Source organism: Hypanus sabinus, chromosome 2, assembly GCF_030144855.1.
Source record: "Hypanus sabinus isolate sHypSab1 chromosome 2, sHypSab1.hap1, whole genome shotgun sequence".
Taxonomy (NCBI): domain Eukaryota; kingdom Metazoa; phylum Chordata; class Chondrichthyes; order Myliobatiformes; family Dasyatidae; genus Hypanus; species Hypanus sabinus.
The window spans coordinates 117,959,510-117,980,144 of NC_082707.1; the positions used below are offsets into that span (position 1 = coordinate 117,959,510).

Consider the following 20,635-nt stretch of genomic DNA (forward strand, 5'->3'; position numbering starts at 1 on the left):
TAGTGATGACTTGCAGCAGACTGAAAAGATTGAGAATGTAGATATTAAGAAAGAGAATGTGCTGGAGCTTTTGGAAAGCATCAAGTTGGATAAGTCGCTGGGACTGGACAAAATGCACCCCAGGCTACTGTGGGAGGCGAGGGAGGAGATTGCTGAGCCTCTGGCGATGATCTCTGCATTATCAATGGGGGACAGGAGAGGTTCTGGAGGATTGGAGGGTTGCGGATGTTGTTCTTTTATTTAAGAAAGGGAGTAGAGGTAGCCCAGAAATTATAGACCAGTGAGTCTTACCTCAGTGGTTGGTAAGTTGATGAAGAAGATCCTGAGAGTCAGGATTTATGAACATTTGGAGAGGTATAATATGATTAGGAGTAGTCAGCATGACTTTGTAAAGGGCAGGTTGTGCCTTAGGAGCCTGATTGAATTTCTTGAGGATGTGACTAAACACATTGATGAAGGTAGAGCAGTAGATGTAATGTATATGGATTTCAGCAAGGCATTTGATAAGGTAGCCCATGCAAGGCTTATTGAGAAAGTAAGGAGGAAGGGGATCCAAGGGGACATTGCTTTGTGGATCCAGAACTGGCTTGCCCACCCACAGAAGGCAAAGAGTGGTCATAAACAGGTCATATTCTGAATAGAGGTCAGTCACCAGTGGAGTGCCTCAAGGATCTATTCTGGGACCCTTACTTTTCGTGATTTTTATAAATGCCCTAGACGAGGAAGTGGAGGGATGGGTTAGTAAGTTTGTTGATGACACAAAGGTTGGAGGTGTTGTGGATAGTGTGGAAGACTGTCAAAGGTTACAGTGGGACATTGATAGGATGCAAAACTGGGCTGAGAAGTGGCAGATGGAGTTCAACCCAGATAAGCGTGAAGTGGCTCAGATATGATGGTAGAATATAGTATTAAAGGTAAGACTCTTGGCAGTGTGGAGGATCAAAGGGATTTTGGGGTCCGAGTCCATAGGACGCTCAAAGCAGTTGCGCAGGTTGACTCTGTGGTTAAGAAGCCGTATGGTGTATTGGCCTTCATCAATCGTGGGATTTAATTTAGGAGCTGAGAGGTGATGTTGCAGCTATATAGGACCCTGGTCAGACCCCACTTGGAGTATTGTACTCAGTTCTGGTCACCTCACTACAGGAAGGATGTGGAAGCCATAGAAAGGGTGCAGAGGAGATTTACAAGGATGTTGCCTGGATTGGGGAGCACGCCTTATGAGAATAGGTTGAGTGAACTCGGCCTTTTCTCCTTGGAGTGACGGAGGATGAGAGGTGACCTGATAGAGGTGTACAAGATGATGAGAGGCATTGATCGTGTGGATAGTCAGAGGCTTTTTCCCCAGGGCTGAAATAGTTGCCACAAGAGGACACAGGTTTAAGGTGCTGGGGAGTAGGTACAGAGGAGATGTCAGGGGTAAGTTGTTTTTTTTTAAACTCAGAGAGTGTTGAGTGCATGGAATGGGCTGCCGGCAACAGTGGTGGAGGCGGATATGATGGGGTCTTTTAAGAGGCTTTTAGATAGGTACATGGAGCTTAGTAAAATAGAGGGCTATAGGTAAGCCTAGTAATTTTTAAGGTAGGGATGTGTTCTGCACAACTTTGTGGGCCGAAGGGCCTGTATTGTGCTATAGGTTTTCTACTCTCATCGACCTGCATTGGGACCATAGCCCCCCATATCACTACCAACCGCGTACCTATCTAAACTCCTCTTAAATGTTGAAATCAAGCTCGCATGCACCACTTGTGCTAGCAGCTCATTCTACACTTCCATGACCCTCTGAGTGAAGAAGTTTCCCCTCATGTTCCCCTTAAACTTCTCACCTTTCATCCTGAACCCTTGACCTCCGGTTGTAGTCCCAACCCTACATCAGTGGAAATCATTCTTGCATTTACCCTATTGATACCCCTCATAATTTGGCATACCTCTATTAAATCTCCTCTCAATCTTCTACATTCTTTCATTACTGTTAGGCAGTTGTAGATTTTCTTTTAGCAGACTCGAGATGTTATATTTTGCTCAGTTTTTTGACAAAGTCTGACAAGAGTTTGAAGAGGTTGATTTTAAATCTTTGTTGTCTCATCTTGTGTAGATCAAGGGAGCATTGGCACTTTCTGGGCCATGATCAAATGCCCAATAATACAAAGGCTTATTTGCTGTGTTCTTTTAATAGTCTCCTCACACCACCCCCACCTAACTGGTAGTTTGGCCAGATGAGTCAAGTTCCTTTATTGATAAAAGGAGGGAACAACAGGGAATCTTCCAACCGGAGATATTTACATTACAGGAATGATCTACAAAGTTGAGTCAGGCTTTTATGTCATTTATTTCATGGGATGAGGGTTTCACAGACTGAGCCAGCAATTAACTGTCCATTTCTTGTAGCTCTAGAGAAGGTGGTGGTGAGCTGTCATCTTGAACCACTAAAATCACTGAGGTGTAGGTATACCCATAATGCTGTTAGGAAGAGTGTTCCAGAATTTCAATCTAGCAATTGTGAATGAGCAGCTATTTATTTTCAAGTCAAAATAGTGGGTGGTTTGGAGGGCAACTTCCAGGTTGTGGTGTTCCGAGAACTTGAGAACACAGTTCATCTGCCAGAGGTAGCAAGCCTCATTATAGTAGATGAGACCCCCAATTAAAACAAAATAAGATGTATTTATTAGAATCACCATTATTCCATACAGACTTTTGTGATCATCCTTGTCATAAGTCAATGGTACACGAAAGATGGCGTGCCAGGCTAATAATAGTTAGGGTGTCTGCTCAACAGGCAGAGAGGAGATGCCACAGTGCTTGCATTTGTATAAATTTAATTACAACTACATGGTACTTGTGCTTGTGCAGAACCAATAGTAGACTGTTGTAATTAAAATCTCATTGCATTCTGTTGGGGATAAGCTTCAGGGCTGATGAACTAGCAAGACAAAAAAAAAATCTCCCTGGCAAATATTAATCTCAACCTCAAAGTCTAAATCAATATCAAGCACAATGCTAAGATGTGCTATCACTAGTCAGCAGATGCATTACTGCAACCTTGAGTTCTCTTCCCTTGAATGCTGCTAGTCCCTCTTCAATTTTTTCCCACCTTCAGTCTTGGTAAAGGCTGCTACTTGGCAAGATAGCTTGCAGTGTTCAGTGAAAGTTTCTAGTTTTTGTTCACCTTTGATATACATTTCCCATCCTATAAAAGTGAGTTACAGATAAACTCCTCCTTCTAGTTGTATCAAACTATATCCCAAATTACACTTAGCATTATTAAAAAATCTTTTATAATGACCAATTCGAAACAAATGTCAATATGTAAACAAATTTGCAAATACAGTAATGAAAATGATCATCTGTATAAACACACATTAGGTCCTGAAAACTAAACAATGGACGAATGCTGAAAAAACTTTCAATCCTATCATATGAAAGCCAAAATACATTGTAGAATGTACAAATTATCAATTAAAATATAGATACCTTTCCATCTTACGGCATTCTCCCTGAAGATTTTTCAGATCTGCAGAAAAGGGACAAAATTAACAACAAAGCAAAGTGCTATGCATTATTTATGACCAGTATTTCAGTTCTCTTCAGCAGTTAACAGAAGTCTATATCCAGAATTCAGACTGGGAGTGCTGATCAACAGAAAATCCTGTAACAAAATAGAAGTAAATTGCACATTTCCATTCATTCTGATTATGTACAAATCCAGACATAATGATACCATTTTGACAGACCCTTTAAGCCATTTACATGGCTCTAGAGATAACCAAAAGCAAATAAATTAATTTAACTAGATGAGCTATATTATAATATCAAAAGTGAAGTTCAAGCATACAGAATCACAATATGGTAGCGTAGTGGTTAGCGCAAAGCTATTATAGGTCAGAGTGTAGGAGTTTGGAGTTCAGAAGAGTTTGTACATCTTCGCCGTGGAATGTGTGGGTTTTCTCCAGGTGTTCCAGTTTCCTCCCAAAATCCAAAGACATACTGGTTAGTAGAGTAATTGTAAATTGTCCCATGATTAGGCTGAGGTTAAATTGAGGGCTGCTGGGTGGAGTGGATCAAAGGGCTGGAGGGCTTATTCCACACTGTATCACAATCAATCGATAAGTAACTATCCAAACTCACTAAAACAGCTTAAAAAACTTTACAAGTGAAAAAGAGTAATATCTTTGCAGCACACACTTAAACACAGTTCTCCCCACATAACTTTTCTGAAGTTATATTGTGAAAAAAATTGTTTAAGGTACACATCAGAATCAATCATAAAGAGACAGGTATTCAGCATATAGCTCCCTCTACATCTTGAAATGCATGCCTTAAAAAAAAATCACTCTTACAACACTTCTAATTTTCTTTTTTCTCCTAACTTTGTTTACACCTGCCCAATTTTGGGCTGAACCACTTTTACATGCTGTAGGCTACAATCCCCAGCAGATTGCCTTTTACAGCTCTGGAAGGGTGGGGGAAGAAGAGGAGTAATGAGGAGAATCAGGAGGACGAGAAAAGGCAAATCAGAGAAGGGTAAAATTAAATACCTTTGTCAAACTAACAACACGTTTTTTTAAAAAATACAATTATATTAAAACCTTTCACTTGTGTTTAAACACGCTATACACAAAACGGGTGGTTCTACCCATGTCATATATAGTTGGAAAGTAGCAATGGAAACTTAAAAGTCAGACCAACCCATACAAACATTGCCATTTTGAGAATTTTTGGGAAGCTTCCTTCACATCAGCCAGCTATGATATCAAATTTCTTACCCTCGTTTTTGTTATACACAATCTGCTTCAGCTGCATCAGGCCCTCACAACTGTCAGAGACATCCATGTTACACTCTCCTAGATGATCCAAATTTGCTATATTTAAAAAGACAAATCAATTTTCACCATAATATTTTCAATTGCACCATGAAACAAAAGTCATACAGACAGACTAAATTGCTGGAAATACCCAGCAAGTAAAGTAGCATCCATTGAAAGACAGCATCTGTTTTTCTGGTTGAAGACCCATTGTCAGTACTAATGCAGAAACATCAAGATAAATATTACAGGGGCCTATTGCTTTTGAAAAGACATAGCTAAATTGGACTGGATTTTTATTTGATTACTTAGTGAATATTTACCACCCAAAGAATTCAAAAGCTAATAGCTCACAAGCAAACACAGACCACGGCCAGTTGCCCCTTTCTATTAATATATTTAGTTAACAGCACTGCTTTATTTGAAGGTTTGCCAACAGTGATATATAAATGAATATCTGGCTCCCATAACAAACATGATGGAATGCGAAATCTATGGATATCATTCATACAAACTTCAAAAAGGCATTTCATAGGGACCTTCACAGGAATTTATTAGCAAAAATGGTAGTGACAGTTGAGAGATAATAACATGACAAAACATTCTGATGTGAGCTTGCAATATAAACATGGAGCAAGATAAAATAAAAGGATTGCACTAACAATGAGATACATTTACAAACATCTGTAGTAGTGCATCAACTTTTTGGCAGTGTCATTAAATTAAGGACAGAAACTGCTGGAAATATTCAGTAAGTCAGGCAACATCTTTGGACAAAGCAACAGTTGATGTTTCATTGCAACTGTGAAAAATACCATACATGTCAAGATGGGAGTGAGGTGGGGAATTAAAATCACAGGCAACCAAAAGCTCAGCCCTACAGACTGAACACAGATGAAATAACCCATTCTCCATTTGGTTTCTCCACTGTAGGAGGCCACACGGTGACTGCCAATTTCACACATTAGACTGAAAGAAATCTTAGTCAATCAACATTTCACCTGCAAAGACCGTTTGACTCCCTTGTTGATGGGAAGGGAAGAGGTGAAATTTCAGGCGCTTCATCTTCTTTGGTTGCCTGAGAAAGTACAATACTGTAAATGGTTGATGGGGATAAATGAGCTAACTAGTGATCCTTCTGAAATGATGAAAGCAGAGGGAATGGGAATACTTTACTAGTGGTGGAATTTTGTTAGAGTTAACAGAAGTTGGGGGGGGAGCTGGGGAGGGGCTTTGGGGTTCTAACGTTTTAACTGTCATTCATTCTTTGGAGCACCTCTGCTTTCATTGATGTTTGCGAAGAAAAAGAATTTCAGGATGTATATTGTATAACTTTCTCTGACATTAAATGTACTTATTGAACCTACTAATGAAGTAACGATTTCCTAGTCCACTCTTCACTCCCCAGCAATTTCCACGTTTTCCATGCAATTGAAGTACAATACCCATTATTTCACTTTGTTCCTTCCCACAAACCAAGGACCAATGTCTTTCCAGATGAAGTAGTGATTCACTTACACTTCTTCCAATCTCATGTAATATGGTCTGAAACAGACAGATTCTTTTGCCAATGACATGAAAACTGATGGAAGGGGTTGTTGCCATGAGAAAATTATGAGTCTGCATCTGGATACAAACTAAGTGAGCAAGCAAAACTTGGCAAATGGAATTTAATGAGAAAATGTGACATTATGAACTTTGGTGAGAAAAATCTAAATACAAACTTTTTCTCCTAAATGGAGAAAGATTGCAGATGAGAATCTAGATGTTTTTGTGCATAAATCACTAAAAGTTAGTAGCTAGATACAGCAAATGCTTAGAAAGGCAAAAGGCACATTGACTTTCATTGCAAAAGAGTAGGAGTTTACAAATAAGTAATTTGTATATGCTACTGTTGAGGCCATATCTGGAGTGCCGTTCACAATTTTGAATCTTATTTAGAAATGAAATACTCCTTTGGAGACACCCAAAAGAGATTCATTAAGTTAATTCTTGGGGCGAGAGGACTGTGCAATCACATGCAGTTAAAGAAATTAGTTTTATATTCTTAAGAGTTTAGAAGAATGAGGGATTGAAATGTAGAAGATCCTTAGAGAGAAAGAGAGGGTAGATATGGAGATGTGTTCACTGCAGAACAAGGGAACATAGTTACAAACTGAGAAGGCCATCATTAAAAGCTTAAAGGGTGGTGAATTTCAGGAATTTTCTATAGGAGAAGGTTGTGGAAGTTTGATCATATGGCATATTTAAAGAGGAAATACATAAATATTTCAAAGAAAAATCAAGAAATTGAGGGCCATAGGTTATTGACACAGAAGCAGATGTCTGGGAGGTATTAGCCATGATCATATTATGCCAATGAGAACATAGGAATGGGCTTTGAGAGGTTGAGTTGGCCACTCTGATAGTTATTATATCTTCAAGATATTGCCTTAGCTGTTGAGTATTTGGACTATTTTATTCTAATTTCGGATTTATAGAATCTGCATTTATTTTGATAATTTTTATTTGGATAAAAGAATGTAGAATTATATTCCCAATTTTGCAACTGAGAACCAATTGATGGAGACAAGTTGTGTAGATTGAGCGAAAAGCAGCATGTTGTAAATTATGATTGGGAAGACAATTTGAAGCATTGAAATCTGCTCCAGCTACTTCAGACTGTTCACTCTCATGAACACCAGGACAGCTTCTGCAGCATTCCTAAACAGTTAGTATGAAAACTCATCTATTAAACTGTGTCAAAGTTCTTAGGCTATCATCATAATGGCAAAATACCTGAAAATATGCATTAATTAACCACTTAAATAATGTAAAAGACAAAGTCTTCTGTAATGTTGAGATGCGGGGGAAAGTAAAATATTCCTCAGCTATACAAGATATGTGATTAATTACCGAGATCTAATGACGCAAGGCAGTCATCCATTTTGTTTAGTATATCATTCAAGGAATCTTCATATTCCTTTCTCTGCTGATGTTGTGCCTAGAACAGGAATCAAGAAAAAACAATTATTCTTATTCTAAAATCAGTTAAATAAGTAATGTTTCTGTTCAAGATTGAATAGGGAGAAATTTTTATCTAATTTGTATTCATGGTACAAAAACATTTTTAATCAACATACCATGGTCATATTACAAGATGCAGTGCAAATAAACTTATTATGTTTAAGTCTTAAAGTAAAGAAATCAAACTAAAAACAATATAGAATACTTTTGATAACCACATCAAGAGCCAACTATAGAGTGAGAAACAAGCCATGCAGTACCTTTAGCCTATTCTGGTATTTTGTGACTGACCCTCACCTCAATTCTCATTTGGTTTCATGTCCCTTGCTAATCTTATCTTAAAATAATCTAGCACTTTAAATTTGGAAATAGACCTAGTTAAAAAGAAGAAATCTAATATTGTTTTTAACTACTAGGCAAATGTTTAGAATAAAAATATACAAAAGATTTTATTGGCTTTTTTCTGCCATATCGGAGATCACTTTACAGGACATTAGTAATACAGTAATGGAAGTTTAGGCAGTACAACACTAGGAGTTGATGCCAGCAGAAAACAAAATGTAGGGATAAAAGGGCCATTTCCTGTTACTAGTATGTTACTGCAGATTACTGTTGGGGCTTTAGTTACTTAAAATCCACATTATTGACAAAATGAATAGGGCCAAATATAACTTACCTAAGTATGCTGGTGGCACAAAGGAAAACATGGCAAAAAAAGTTACATCTTGGTTAAAAATTGGAAAGAAGTAAGCATTAAGAAAATAGGATTCTACAAGCTTTTCAGTTGAGATGTTGTGCCAACCTTTTAACCTACTCCAAGATCATTTTAACATTTCCCTCTCACTTTGCCCACCACTTTTTCTTTCAACCATGCGCTTATCTAAGAATCTCTTAAATGTCCCTAATGTAGCTGCTTCTACCATCATCCTTGGCAGCACGTTCCACACATCCGCCACTTCCTGTGCTTTAAAAAAAAAGCAACCTTTGACATCCACGTGGACTTTCCTCCAATCATGTCCTCTCATATCAGCTACTTCCACCCTGGGAAAAAGGCTGCCTACTATCTAGTCCTCTTATCTTATATAAGTCTACCAAGTCACTTCTCATCCTCCTTCCCTACAAAGAGAAAAGCCCTAGTTTGCGCAGCCTATACTCATGAGGTATGCTCTCTAATCCAAGCAACATCCCTGGTAAATTTCCTCAGCACTCTTGCTAAAGCTTACATGGCCTTCCATGAGGCAACCAGAACTGAATACAATTCTCCAAGTGTAGTATAACCAGTTTTTTTATAGAGCTGCTTCATTACATTGCAGATCTTGAACTCAATCCCATGACTAACAAAGGCCGACACACCACACACCTTCTTAACCACCCCATCAACTTGCACAGCAACTTTGAGGGACATATGGATGTAGACCCTAAGATCCCTCTGTTCCCCTGCACTACTAAAAACTCTGTTATTCACCCTATCTGTGGCCATCAAACTTTACAACTCCTCCCTCAGAGTGTCAGACACCCTGAGCCTGGTCCTAGACTTATTTCCATTTGGCATAATTTACTTATTATTATTTAATTATTTGTGGTTTACATTTCTATATTTCTACACTATTCTTGGTTGGTGCGACTGTAACAAAACCCAATTTCCCTTGGGATCAATGAAGTATGTCTGTCTGTACTCTGCGTCCTAGTAATGTCCTATTGTAACCTATGGCAACCTACTACTGTGGTATAGTGCAATATTAAAAAATACTGCAAGTTGCAATAAGAAATATATACATATTAACAAATAAATAGTGCAATGAGAGCAAAATAGTGATGTAGTGTTTATGGATCATTCAGAAATCTCATGGATGGCTAGAAGCTGTTCCTAAAAGTGTAGAATGTACGTCTTCAGGCTCCTGTACCTCCTCCCTGATGGCAGCACTAAGAGCATCTATCTTGGATGGTGAGGTTCCTTAATGATGGATTTAACAGATTTAATCCTGACCTTGTTTTGTTTTCCTCTCACATTCTGAATTATGGTTAGGTAGGTTAACTGGCTGCCGCAAAATGCTCCTACTGTGCAGGTAAGCTGTAGATTAGAGGAGTTAATAGGCAGCTGAAGGGAAGAAAATGGGATTAGTATAAATGGATGCTTGATGATTCAGAGTGGATCTGGAGACCAAGGACTGTTGCATGCTATATGACTTTATGAATGTTCTGGAGCTTAACTGAAAGGTGATCTCATTGAAAGGTTGGTTTTGAGACATAACCTGAAGTGTCAGAGTCAGGAATTGGGAGGCCAGACCTCAAATAGAGGCATCATCAATTTAAGATCAAAATTAAGGGAAACTACTTCTCTCAATTACGGACTTAAAAGAAAATCTTGCAGACACTGCACATCTGTAAGCAGAAAACACTTGTTAAGCAGATGAATGGAATAAAGCACCTGAACTCAACCCAAAACATTAATTTCCTTTTTAAAGCTGCTGTTTAACTGGATCTGCAACATTTGTTGATTTGTTGGCAATTTTTCCACCCAGGTCTCCATAAATGCTGAATGATAAAATAAATTCGAGTTGCAGTAGATAGATTTTTTAGCTACAGTAGACTTAAGGTTTAATGTGGTTTTGGAGGCAGGTATGGCAGAAGAGAGTAGTGAAGAAGAGATTTAAAAATTGCAACAAGATGGAGTTGAAGCTGTCAATCAGATCAGCCACACTTTTAATTGAATAGCTGATGACAGTCAAGGGGCTCTGTAATCTGTTACTGCTCCCATTTATTTTGTTCTGCCTGGAAGGATTGCATTTACTGTATTAATCCTTTGTTCTCTTCACACATCTTTAATCTTCAGTTACATAAACACATCATAATACAACCTACCCACCTAACCTGTCCTGAACACATTTTGGCCTCAATATCATTCTCAGCACTTGGAGTATTGTGTGCAGTTCTAGATGCTCCATTACAGGAAGGATGTGGAGGTAATGAAGATGGTGCAGAAAAGGTTTACTGGGATGCTGTCAGGATCAGCTATATAGAGGCTGTGTAAACTTGGATTGTTTTCTCAATTGTGGCTCAGGAGAGGCGATAGAAACATAGAAATCTGCAGCACATTACAGGCTCACAGTTGTGCCAACCATGTAACCCACTCAAGAAACTGCCTAGAATTTCTCTAGCGCATTGCCTTCTATTTTGCTAAGCTTCATATACCTATTTAAGAGTGTCTTAAAAGACCCTTTTGTATCCAACTCTACTACTTTCACTGGCAGTGCAATCCACACACCCACCATTCTGTGTGGAAAAACGTACCTCCTTGTACCTACTTCCAAGCACCTTAAAACTATGCCCCTTTGGGTTAGCCATTTCAGCCTTGGGAAAAACCCCCTTGGCTATCCAGACAATCAATCCCTCTCATCATCTTATACACCTCTATCAGGTCACCTCTCATCCTCCATTGCTCCAAGGAGAAAAGGCCAAGTTCACTCAACCTATTCCCATAAGGCACACTCTCCAATCCATGCAACATCCTTGTAAATCTCCTCTGTACTCTCTATAGTACCCACATCTTTCCTGTAGTGAGGTGACCAGAACAGAACACACTACACCAAGTGGGGTCTTATATAGCTTAACATTAACTCATGGCTCTTGAACTCAATCCCACAGATAAAGACCATCACACCAGACACCTTAACAGCAGCTCTGAGTGTTCTATAGACATGGACCCCAAGATCTCACTGATCCTCCACACTGCCAAGGGTCTTGCCATTAATATTACATTCTGTATTCAAATTTGCTTTGACTATCGAAATGAACCTCTTTACATTGTCTGGGTGGAACTCTATCTGCCACTTCTCAGCTCAGTTCTGCATCTTATCAATGTCCCACTGTAACCTCTGACAAACCTTCAGACTATCCACAACACCCCCAACATTTGTGTCATCAGCAAACTTACTAAACCACCCTTCTACTTCCTCATCCAGGTCATTTATAAAAAATCACAAAGAGGAGAGGTCCAAGAACAACACTGAACACCGTCCTCCATGTAAAATATGAAACTACATTCGTATGGTTGTATACAAACCACCCTTTGCCTGTGAGCAAGCCAATTCTGGATCCACAAAACAAGGTCTCCTTGGATCCCATGCCTCCTTATTTTCTGAGTGAGTCTTGCACGGGGAATCTTATCAAATGCCTTACTGAAATCCATATATACTACATCCACTGCTTTACCCACAATGTATTTATTTTTTTACATCCTCAAAGAATTCAATCAGGCTCGTAAGACATGACGGGTCCCTGACAGAGCCATGCTGACTATCCCTAATCAGATTACGTCTCTCCAAATGCTGATAAATCCTGCCACTCAGGATCTTCCACAATTTGCCCACCACTGAAGTAAGACTCACTGGTCTATAATTTCCTGGGTTTTCTCTACTCCTTTATTGAACAAGGAAACATTTGCAAACCTCCAATCCTCTGGTACTTCTCCCATTCTTATTGATGATGCAAAGATCATTGCCAGAGGCTCAGCAATCTTCTCCCTTGCTTCCCACAGCAGAGTTAGCTTTAAGGTGAGAGGAGGAAGTTTCAAGGAAATGTGCAGGCCAGGTTCCTCCCCAATCCCCCATAGAGAGGTAGCTGCCTAGAATACACTGCCAAAATGGCAGTGGAAGCAGAGACAATAGTGGCTTTAGGAAGCAATTAGACAGACACGTGAACATGTAGAGAATGGAGGAATATAGATCATGTGCAAGCAGATGGGTTCAGGATCATGGTCAGCACAGAGATTGTGCACCAAAGGCCTGTTCCTGTGCTGTACTATTCTATGTTCCATTATATTTTATGTTGAAATGTTTTGTGTCTACCATTGCACAGACCAAGAGACTATCATTGGAATACCAAGAATTGATCTGCAGGATTCTCTTCTTTTCCAAACATTGCTAATTTCCTCCTTACATGCTCTGTTATTTCAACATTACTATAATAAACAATGCTCTACTCAGCAAACAGTGCCCACATAAGCAAGCTACCAAGTTGACTGGGAATGGAAATGATGGAATTAAGTGGAAAAATGAAAACATTTATAAGTCACAATGGAGTTCAATTTGAAAGTGAACTTCTAACTCCAATATGCATACTGTCCTCAATCTTCCAAGCGTTCGAGTTGTGACATCAGGGAGAGGTGTCAGAGAAACTACTGGAAAATTGCGGTATACATTTTAAAAAAAAATTTGGACAGGACACACTGTAGCATGAATTAATGAATGGGAGGATTCAATATGAGAACTACTCCAGTTCATTGCTTTATTAAGATTTGCAACATTTCATAGCTACTTGGTGCTGCTATATTTCAACAGTTCTCAACAATTTTAGATTGTCAGAAGTTTAAATTGCTGGATAAAATATATCCCTTCTTATTGGCCCTGAGGAATAAAGATATAAACTTAACATCTTCCTCTAGGAAAATGAGATCAAATACTTTAGTTTAAACCTTTCAGAAAAATAATCAAGGGTAATTTAATAGAATTAGTTCTCTGACATTAGGCCCAAGGCCATGAACACATATGTAAAACAAGTGTTCATAAAGCACAATTACCTTCAATGCATTCAACTGGGTCAAGTACAGTTGAACCTTTTGTTCATGGCAGATTACTTTAGTCCTCTTCACATAAGTGCTTTTCTTGGTATTCAAGCAAGAACGAAACTGTTGCAACTGAGGAAGAAATTACAATAAACCAATTAAAATATTTTAAAGCCATTTTTTGGCTAAGCATTTAACAACCATGCTGTCTCCTTTTGTTGGGGTTTGTGAACATCACATCACAAAGTTGGCCAACTTTGTTAAAGCGATAACCAACATCCAACTGAACCCAGAGGACATAATGGTTAGATTCAACGTGGTGTCCCTGCTCATGAGAGCTCCCATTAAGGACACCTTGGTCCTCCTGTGGTCAAGGTTTGATAAAGCTATTATTGACCTTTTTGAACACACCCTTACATCGATGTACTTCCTTTATAAGGGAAACTACTATGAACAAATGGATAGAGTGGCAAATGGATGACACTTCTGTAGTGTGGCCTCATGGACTCCTGACACTCCAACAGTTCCATGACCATCTGAATAGTATACATCCAAACAGTCAATCTACGATGGTGATGGAGAAGAACGGTTGCCTCCTGTTCCTGGACGTTCTAATTAGATGGAAACGGGACGGTTGCCTCGGATATGGTGACCATCAGAAACCAACTCACACGGACTTGTACCTCAACAATAACAGCCACCATCATGCCTCCCAATGTAGAGCAGTTCTTTCTACTTTGATTAACTGTGCAAAAACTATTTCAGAACCTGGAGAGTCTCCCCAAGGAAATAAGACAATTATGCATGACTTATAGAATGGCTACAAGGAGAAGGAAATCAACGGGGTCCTCAAAAGGACTGACAATAAAAAAAAACAAACAAACAGGAAAGCTTAACAATGAGGAGGAACCTGACATTACTGCCTGTCTTCTCTATATTTCTATGGTTTCTGCAAAGGATCGCCAGGATCAGGAAGAAATATCGGATTGATACCATCCACAAATCCATACAGGAGCTCAAGTCACAGCTTATGCAGGTCAAAGATGATTTGGGACTCAGATCAGCTGGCGTTTACAAGATTCCCTGTGAATGCGGAGCAGCATATTTTGGCCAGAAGGGATGCACGGTGGAAACTTGCATCAAGGAGCACAGGAGGTGTATCCATTTGGGTTACCTGGAGAAATTGGCAGTAGAGGAAGACTGCATTTGCACTGGCCATAGGATTGACTTCAACAGCACAAAACTACTGTGCCACGCCAATGGCTTTTAGGACTACCTGGTAAAGGAAGCTACTGAAATAAAACCAGGGGAAAAGAATTTCATCAAAGACAAAGGTCTTGGTCTAAGTAAGAACTGGAATGAATATAAACAAGGTGGGAGATCAGAAACCTGATTAGATGAGGACTAAACAATCAGAAAGGACAGAATACAGGGGTATAAATGCCACTGGACTAAACATGCCCAGGCATCATCCCTGAAGAAGATGGCCGAGTTTGTCATCAAAACATCGATTATAATTGATACTTGTACCCGGCTGGAAGCCCAAGAAGAGTTTATTTGCCATTTGTTTTTACTGTTATAAATTATTTTCAAGTTCAGTTACAATCATTAGTTTAATCTTCGGCTAAGGTTCTTCTCATGAAGTTTCTTATTAAACAGTTTAAAATACAGCAAAATAATAGAGGGTGCATACCAAACCTAAAATAGACCATCATTCTCAATGACAGAGGACCTCAGGCAGCTATAAACCTGAAAATTAACATGCATCTTCTTCAGAAATTAAGATACAGCAATTATGAATTTTAATTTTGAAAGACCAAACAACTGAACATAGCCAAACTTAACCATTTTCAGACTAATCAATATTTACCTCTTCTTTTGTCATTTGCATCACCTCTTTCAAAAGTGGAAAGTTCACTTCTGACAAGAGCTTGTCAAGATCTAACAACTGATCCTTCAGGCTGAAAAGCAAATGGAAAAAACATTGGAGTCACTTAGAGCTGAATTTGCTGTAATTTGCAACCCAAGAATCAGAAACATGCAGATATGACAGTTGGGGGTGTGTGGTTGTAAAAGACACTTGTAGGAAGGGAAGGGGGGCAAACATGCTCCAATCAGTAGTGGAGAGGGCTAGTAGCTTTAAGTTCTTGTAAGTTCTATCTATCCTGGCCTGGCACATATAATCAATCACAAGGAAGGCACACCAGTATCTTTTCTGATAAGTTTTAAAAGGTTTTGGCATGTTATTGAATATTAACCTACAAATGATCTGTTGAAATTATCCTAACCAGTTCCATCAAGGTCTGGTATGGCAATTCCAATGAGCAGAAACACAAGAAGCTATGAAGAGTAGTGAACTTCGGCCAATACATCCCCACTATTGGTAGTATCTACATGAGGCACTGCCTTAACGAAATAACATCCAAAGAAACCCACCCTCCAGGCCATACCATCTTCTGGCAGCTATCACTGGGCAAGAGGTACAGAAGCCTCAAGTCTCACAAGGTTCAAGAACAGCTACTTCTCTTCATTCAGTTCATGAAGCAACCTACACAACCCTAATCACTACCTCACTGGCAACACTATGACCACTTTGCACTACAATGGATTTTACTACTTTTCCTAATTGTAATTCTGTTCTTTCTTGGACAATTTATGTAGAAATTCACATTTTGTTTGTGAATGTTGTGTCTCTAAAGATATGTGTCTTTCTGGGTGCCACGCTAGTTAGCAACTAGCACTATGCTATTACAGCTCAGGACATTCTGGAGCAGTCTGTAGAGCTTGTACATTCTCCTTGTGAACTGCACGGGTCTCTCTGGATGCCCTACTTTCCTCCCACAGTCCAAAGACAACCCAGTCAATAAGTCATTGTAAATTGTCCTATGACTAGGCTAGGGTTAAATAGGTATGTTTCTGGGCAGTATGGTTTGTTGACTGGTAGGGCCTGTCCCTCACAGTACCTCTAAATAAATAAGTACGTGCCTAAAACTGCATTTTAAAATTAATAACATTCAACACAAGCTTGCAAGTTAATAAAGTATTTTCCAAGAATACAAAATAGAAACAGCTATTTTCACAGACGGCAATTTATAAGATTTCATGGAATCATACAAGATAGGAATAGGCCCTTCAGAACATCAAGTCTGCATTGGCTGACTACCACACATAAATATTAATCGTCATCTAATCCCTTTCTAACCTCCCCACATTATCAATTCCCCCAAGATACTACTATTCACCTGCACAATAGCTGCAATTTTAAATGGCTAATTAACCTGCCAACACAAGTCTTTGGGAAGAAACCAGAGCTATTGAAGGACACCCATACAGTCACAGAACATGTCAACTTCACACACATAGATGTGAAACCAAATCTCTGACACAGTGAGGCAACAACACTGCCTAAACTTTACATACTCATTTATGGCCGCAGAGAGTGCAGAACTATTGTCTTCATAGACTTCCCGTTTTGGTCGGTGAATAAACTTCACAGCCAGCCCATTTTCCAGTCCTGACGATCTGTCCAATTCAGGCTACCAAGAAATAAAATAATAGTTTTAATTAATACAGTGGTTAAAAAATCAACTGTAGATCAGAATCAATAATAAACTCAAGTAAAATATGCAGAATTTTCACAAATGCTATAGCCTACAAGGCCATTCCAGCTTAAGAATGGGTTATATTTTTTTAAAAAAGTGATAACTTTGTTAGCAAGTCAGAAAATACACGAAATACGAAATAATTCAAGGCGGTAATCACATTTCCACAGTATTGCAACAAATGGTGTTCAGGAGGACTAATTAACAAACATTTGTTTTCCCCGCCTTGGCAGAATGATACAAAACTTGGAGTATACCACAGTCAAAGCTGGTTTGAAGAATCAGTGAAGGTTACGTTGTTTAATAAAGTATCATTGCACAAGTAGCAATAATAGTGCTTGCTTGTTAATTTTCATGGCCTCTAGCAGTGAATCTGGCAGTCTGTGTCTTGAAACAATGATGTTCAAATACCGTAAGGTTACATGCATATAAATATGTCTTCCCTCCCCAAGACTGGTTCTCATTTGAATTTAAAATTGGGACACATCAGGACCAGTACATTTCGGCCCAATTAAGATCCTGCTCCAATTAGCCAAAGTTTCACAGAAATAATTAAAAAGGTATAAAAAAAGACAAACTACTACTTAACTGAGTAACAAATTATGTATTTACATGAAATACAGAAATTAGAACTCTATCAATACTACTAGATTACTATAAAAATGTGTATAAGTTCCAAATGGTCCCAGTGAATGGAGTCCCAATGGTTATAAACGCTGCCACATTTTTTTGATGACTGTAAATGAAGAAAATCAGCACAGACACCTAGTAAAGATCATTGACTTCCTTCACACAATGCTATTGATGATTACATCCTTCAAATCTTCATTTTTGTTGTAACATTCGAAATGATTGTTGGCACCTTCAGATTCTTTGTAGTTCCTCACTTTAATAAAGTTGTTTCATTTTTACTCCTGGCCATTTCTGGCATCTCCAGGCCTGAACACTTGAAACCGCAGTGAGTACAACAGTCCTGAATTGGTTTACTGCTCATTTCTTGCCAACTATCAGTGATAAAAAATCACTGATTTTTGAATACAATCAAATGCCATTGCCACTATTTAAAACTGTTCAATCTAAGCAGTGTAGTGTCTAATGGCCACACAAGTGCACACACCTGACACTACTTAGAAACTGCTCTGCAACAGTCTCCTGTCTCAGTTATGCTGCATAATGTTCCAAATAAATGGAGGTAATGCTGGTTATTTTCTCAATTAGATTTTTTGCTGTTGTTTCTTTTAAAAAAAATAAGTGGTCCAGTTAACTGATAAGGATTAACTGGAATCCACAAATCAGGCATTCGTAACTGAGGAGGATCTGCATTCTCCAAGGAATTCTCTCAATCCCCAACAAATGTCTACTAACACAAAGAGTTGCCATACACCTAACAGTGCCTGCTTTAAGATCAAAGCTCCATTTCCATTGCTGTCTGTAAGGAGTTAGTAAGTTCACTGCATAACCATGTGGATTTCCTCCCACATTCCAAAGACGAACATATTGTTAGAGTTAGTGAGTTTTAGGCATGCTATTTTGCGCCTGAAGCACGGTGATACTGGTAGGCTGCCCAGCCCAAACCGCCACAAAGCACACATTTTACTGTACGTTTCAATGTACATGTAACAAATTAAACTAATAAAGCTAATCTTTAGAAACAATTCTACAGCAAATTAAATGGATGCTTAACCTGTCATCTTCTCATTTTTCTCACTGATACCATCACTGCCATTTTATCTATAGGTGCAAATATAACTACAGTACATAAGCCATTGAAACTACCGAGTTTAAATTAGGATTTAGCACCTCCATGGTATAATGGTGTGCAAATAAAAGTGTTAATAAAAGTTTCTACTGCCATCAGTCCCAGAATATCGTGGGTTAAAATTTCACTCTAGAAAATAGAATGTAATACAAGCTGTTGCTCCAGTATAACGATAAGAAAACGCTATACAATTTCAATGAATTATGAAAACAATGAAAAAACTTTTCTCCACGGTAATTGGCTCCATTGTATTGGCAATAAATATTCTAAGATACTTAAACAAGGAATTGTCAGATTGAATGTAACATGAACATACAATTTAAAATGTTGTACAATACTTAAATTCAATTTTGAGAAAGAATCTTGTGCTATGTCAAGAAACGTAGGCAATCATGGTTATCACAGAATGCATATGTGATAGCTTTCTTGAACAGCATGTTACTGAACCTACAAGAGAACATGCTATCTTGAATCTGGTCCTGTGCAATGAGGCAGAAATGAGCAATTTTGCAGTTAGGGATCCTCTTGGAAAGAGTGATCACGGTATGATTGAGTTTCTCATACAAATGGAGGTGCAATACTTTGATTTAAAACGAGAGTATTATGTCTAAATAAGACTACAATAGGATGAGGCAGAAGTTAGTTAGGGTACACTGGGAACACAGGCAATATGGTGGGACGGTTAAGGAACAGTGGAAGATTTTCAAAGAGATTTTTCATGGTGCTCAACAAAAGTATATTCCAGTTAAAACAAGGACAGTAAGGGTGCGGAGAGCCAGCCATGGGTAACTAAGGAAATAAAGGAAGGCATCAGACTAAAAGCTCATGCATACAAAGTTGCTGAGAGTAGTGGGAAACTGGAAGATTGGGAAAACTTTAAAAAGCTACAATGTACTAAGCGAACAATAATGAAAGGGAAGATAGATTATGAAAATAAACTAGCACATAATCTAAAAACTGATAGCAAAATTTTTTTTATTATACTATTAAATGGAAAAGGGCGATTAAAGTAAACATAGGTCCCCTAGAGGACATGATGGGGGAATTGACATTGGGTAACAAGGAAAAGGCTGAGGCTTTGAATGAATATTTTGTGTTGGTCTTCATGGTGGAGGACACGTCTAACATGTCAAAGAGAGATAATATGAATGCAATGGAAGGTAAGGCCCTTGATAAAATAGTATCACTAAAGAGGTAATGCTGAGCAAACTTGTGGGCCTAAAAATAGACAAATTCCCTGGTTCTGATGGAATACATCCCTGGGTATTGAAAGAAATGGCAGAAGTTATACTTGAGGCTTTCTCTGGACTCTGGGCAGGTCCTGGCGGATTGGAAGAAGGCGAAAGTCATGCTACTGCTCAAAAAAGGATGTAGACAAAAGGCAGGTAACTATAGGTCAGTTACTTTAACGTCTGTAGTTGGGAAAATGCTTGAATCTATCATTAAAGAAGAAAGAGCAAGGCATTTCAAAAGAAATGGATCCATCATGCAGACGCAGCATGGATTCAGCAAAGGCAGGTCCTGTTTGATAAACTTACTGGAATTCTATGAGGATATAACAAGTGCAGTTGATAGATGGGAACGGATGGACATTATTTACTTGGATTTCCAGAAGGCCTCAATAGGGTGCCACATAAAGACATCCATAAGATAAGGATGCATAAAGTTGATGTATTAACATATATAGAGGATTGGTTAACAAACAGAAAGCAAAGAGTTGGGATACATGGATGTTTCTTTGGTTGGTAATCAGTGGTGAGCGGTGTGCTGCAAGGGTCGGTGTTGCACCTGCAACTGTTCATGATATACATTAACGATCTGGAAAAGGAGACTGAGTGTAGTGTATCCAAGTTTGCTGATGGCACTAAATTGAGTGTAAAAGCAAATTGTGCAGAGGATATGGAAA

At 38.7% G+C, this 20,635-nt stretch overlaps 1 protein-coding gene across 1 annotated transcript in view; it reads right to left on the minus strand.

Annotated features, from left to right (window-relative positions):
- The window catches only part of knl1 (kinetochore scaffold 1), a 50,580-nt gene that overhangs the window by 12,719 nt on the left and 17,226 nt on the right, over positions 1–20,635 (minus strand). The window contains exons 7-12 of the mRNA XM_059987672.1: positions 16,789–16,904; positions 15,239–15,329; positions 13,384–13,500; positions 7,695–7,782; positions 4,761–4,856; positions 3,469–3,508 (exon numbers count right to left, since the gene is read on the minus strand). Coding sequence (XP_059843655.1) covers positions 3,469–3,508; positions 4,761–4,856; positions 7,695–7,782; positions 13,384–13,500; positions 15,239–15,329; positions 16,789–16,904 — 548 coding nt within the window. The remainder of the gene's footprint in view (positions 1–3,468; positions 3,509–4,760; positions 4,857–7,694; positions 7,783–13,383; positions 13,501–15,238; positions 15,330–16,788; positions 16,905–20,635) is intronic.